Source organism: Camelina sativa, chromosome 3 (assembly GCF_000633955.1).
Source record: "Camelina sativa cultivar DH55 chromosome 3, Cs, whole genome shotgun sequence".
Lineage (NCBI taxonomy): Eukaryota > Viridiplantae > Streptophyta > Magnoliopsida > Brassicales > Brassicaceae > Camelina > Camelina sativa.
In genome coordinates, this window is record NC_025687.1 from 13,336,358 (window position 1) to 13,339,473 (window position 3,116).

Below are 3,116 nucleotides of genomic sequence, written 5' to 3' on the forward strand. Positions count from 1 at the left end.
ATACTTCTTATTTGTCTCGTGTCTCTTTATTAAGGACTTAAAGTCTCGTCAGTCGTCACCCTTTTAACTAACCTTTTCAATAGCCTTTTCCAATTTGCATCCTTCGACCAAATCCTGAAATGGAAGTTTAACATATTCATCAATCATCATCGTCCTAAAACGTTAAAAAAATAGTGTGTGTGCGTTAGTGCGTACATGCATCATGCATGTCATCGGTGTATCATTTTTTCACCCACAAAAATTAATACAGTATTACAAAATTATAATGAACATATTTTATGATCAAATTTCTACATGTATAATTTTGCGTCAATTAAATAATAACGGATTATCTTTATATCGTAATCTTACAAAAACGAATTAGTTTCTTTTAAAATAAAAGGGCTCTATGGTTTGTTAATGGGCTTTATAAGCTTCACCAATAAGCCCAAATCGAAGCTTTTCAGCGATCCTCCTCCTCCAGCGAATCACTCAAAGCCAACCACAGGTGATGCGTTTTGCTACGTAAGAGAGACGAGTCTCACGCCGGACCTTTTTTTGCTTCACCGTCGTTTCTTCTTCTTCTTCTTCCTCGATCTCCGTCGCGTCGCGGCGTTTCGATTAATCCTTCCTAGGTAAATATAAGCTTCTTCAAGTTTCATCGTACATCAATTTTTGCTTTCCCTTTGATCCTCTTATCGTTATCTTTTCTAAACGCAATAATTTTTTTTCTAAGGTTTGTGTCGATCTTAAGTATAGAGATTGATAATGCTGTAACCCGTCATACTGTAGGAAGTTTCAATCTAGATTAGCCAGGATTTAATCGGAATTGTCTGGATCTAATAGTTTCACCGAGTTGATCATTGTGATTTAGGAATCCTAATTGAGCAATCTTAGAACTTTCTATGTTAATGTTTGTGTTATTCATTGTTGAGAATATGAACTTCATTGTATTGAGTAATCTCAGCTGTGTTATTTTGGTGTATAGGGTAGCACAGTTGTGTCAGGATGTCTTCAGCGCAAGATCCGTTTTATATTGTTAAAGAAGAGATTCAGGATTCTGTAAGTTGTTTGGAATTGCCAGAGGTGTTATTTTTGTTAGATTTTAAGGATAGTGATTGATGTTTTTGGTTTTTGGTCATGGATGCGTTGTTAGATTGATAAGTTGCAATCTACATTCCACAAATGGGAGCGTATCTCACCCGACATGGGTGACCAAGCGCATGTGGCGAAGGAGCTTGTTGCTACTTGTGGAAGCATTGAGTGGCAGGTACTCGTATCTAGTCACTATCCTATTAATCCCAGTTTTTGTGTGTGTGTTTCTATGGATTCTGTTATTTTGTGTTAATGAGATGATGGATGCTGAACACTAGCTGATCTGTTAGAATGGAATGTCAATACTCAGTTAACCCACATGATCAAAATTCCAATAGAATAAGTAGGTGTGCTGTTCAAATTTAGAGTCCTTTCATGGATATTGAAGCTGTCTTTACTGATAGGAAGGTAGATGAGCTGGAAAAAGCGATTACAGTTGCAGCAAAAGATCCTTCGTGGTATGGCATTGATGAAGCTGAGCTTGAAAAACGGAGGAGATGGACTAGTAATGCTAGGACACAGGTTTGTCTCTAAGTTTTGTAATGAATACTGCTTTATAGAGTAGGATAAATTTGTTGTTTGTTGACTTGTGCATGAAATTACGATACATTTTATAGGTGCGGAATGTGAAGTCTGGTGTTTTAGCTGGAAAGGTTAGTTCTGGAGCTGGTCATGCAAGTGAAGTGCGCAGAGAACTAATGAGAATGCCAAACGCGAATGAAGCAAATAGATACGATCAGTATGGAGGGAGAGATGATGACGGTTTTGTACAGTCAGAATCTGATAGGCAGATGTTGTTGATCAAGTATAGCTCTTTCATTTTTTCTACATATTTTTGCAGTCTTTTATTTGCTTATGAAATTACAGTGTTTGAAGACTAGTTTGTAGCATAGGTTTGTTCAAACAGAGTAGTTTTATAACCTGACATCATTTTTGTCGCTTCAGGCAACAAGATGAAGAATTGGATGAGCTCAGTAAAAGTGTACAGAGAATTGGAGGAGTGGGGCTCACTATACACGATGAACTTGTAGCACAGGTTAGTAATATGTATGGGATTTTATTTAACAATAGTAATATCAGTAGAGATCAGGAACATCAAGTGTTTTGTTAATGGGTGTTCCAGGAGAGAATAATAGATGAATTGGATACGGAGATGGACAGTACAAAGAACCGGCTTGAGTTTGTTCAGGTAAACCTTGAATGTCTTGTTGCTGTATTGATTGAAGTAAGCCTTAAGAAAGTGGAAAGTGAAACAATGAGAATGTTTTTTTTTTTTTTTGTTGTTTTGATAAAAAATGTGAATGAATGAAAATGGTTTTGGGACAGAAAAAAGTGGGAATGGTAATGAAGAAAGCTGGAGCGAAAGGGCAGATGATGATGATATGTTTCTTGCTTGTCTTGTTCATCATCCTTTTTGTTCTCGTCTTCTTGACCTAAAACAGTGCTACCACAGAATCTTAGAGATGGTATTTTGATGTTTACATTGTTATTATGTGTGTGGTGAAACAAATAGGAACATATTTACATAAAGTTCTCTGGTTTTTCTTCTGTTATCCGATCACCAATCATATTTGGAACTGTGGGTTTTGTGATTGAAAATCTAATTCTTTAGCTGTGGGATCGCAATAACACACGTATAGTTTCAACTTCCAAGTCCTGAATACATAATAAACCTCTAATCTGATAATCAGGAACTTGAAAGAAATGTTTATGCGTTATAGAGTAAGAGTAAGTGAGTAACCAACTCCAAGTTTTCTCTTTTGGCATATAAAATACAAATTCATTTCTTCCGCAATTTCAGGATAACTATCATAAAAGATGAACCTAAATACATAACAAGAGCATCTCGATTATTTTGCCGATTAAAATAATTTGTTTGATATGTCTCACAAAACAGGACTCATACATAAATCTCTTCAAATTTAGTTAATTTTATGAGCAATACTTTCATCCATTTTGTTATAACCAATGAAACTATTCTGTCATATTATATTTAAATAAATTTAAAAATTAAATAAATAAAATATACAAACAAAAATCAC

At 35.2% G+C, this 3,116-nt stretch overlaps 1 protein-coding gene across 2 annotated transcripts; it reads left to right on the forward strand.

Moving 5' to 3' along the window:
* On the forward strand, positions 461–2,651 carry LOC104776912 (syntaxin-61). Of its 2 annotated transcripts, XM_010501077.1 has the most exons (8): positions 461–614; positions 968–1,041; positions 1,136–1,249; positions 1,483–1,596; positions 1,692–1,879; positions 2,020–2,110; positions 2,198–2,263; positions 2,401–2,651. In XM_010501077.1, the coding sequence occupies exons 2-8, from the start codon at positions 988–990 to the stop codon at positions 2,509–2,511; spliced, it is 738 nt and encodes a 245-aa protein (XP_010499379.1). In that variant the 5' UTR covers positions 461–614; positions 968–987; the 3' UTR covers positions 2,512–2,651. The 2 variants fall into 2 exon arrangements, with proteins under 2 accessions (XP_010499379.1, XP_010499380.1); XM_010501078.1 differs by lacking the exon at positions 461–614 and having other exon boundaries at positions 974–1,041; positions 1,479–1,596.

Excerpts from the sequence above, each read along its gene's own strand:
- LOC104776912 (XM_010501077.1), top strand. The coding sequence starts at position 988 with ATGTCTTCAGCGCAAGATCCGTTTTATATTGTTAAAGAAGAGATTCAG. Across the intron at positions 1,597-1,691 it reads CTAGTAATGCTAGGACACAG|GTGCGGAATGTGAAGTCTGG; the intron begins GTTTGTCTCTAA and ends TACATTTTATAG. Across the intron at positions 2,264-2,400 it reads ACCGGCTTGAGTTTGTTCAG|AAAAAAGTGGGAATGGTAAT; the intron begins GTAAACCTTGAA and ends GTTTTGGGACAG.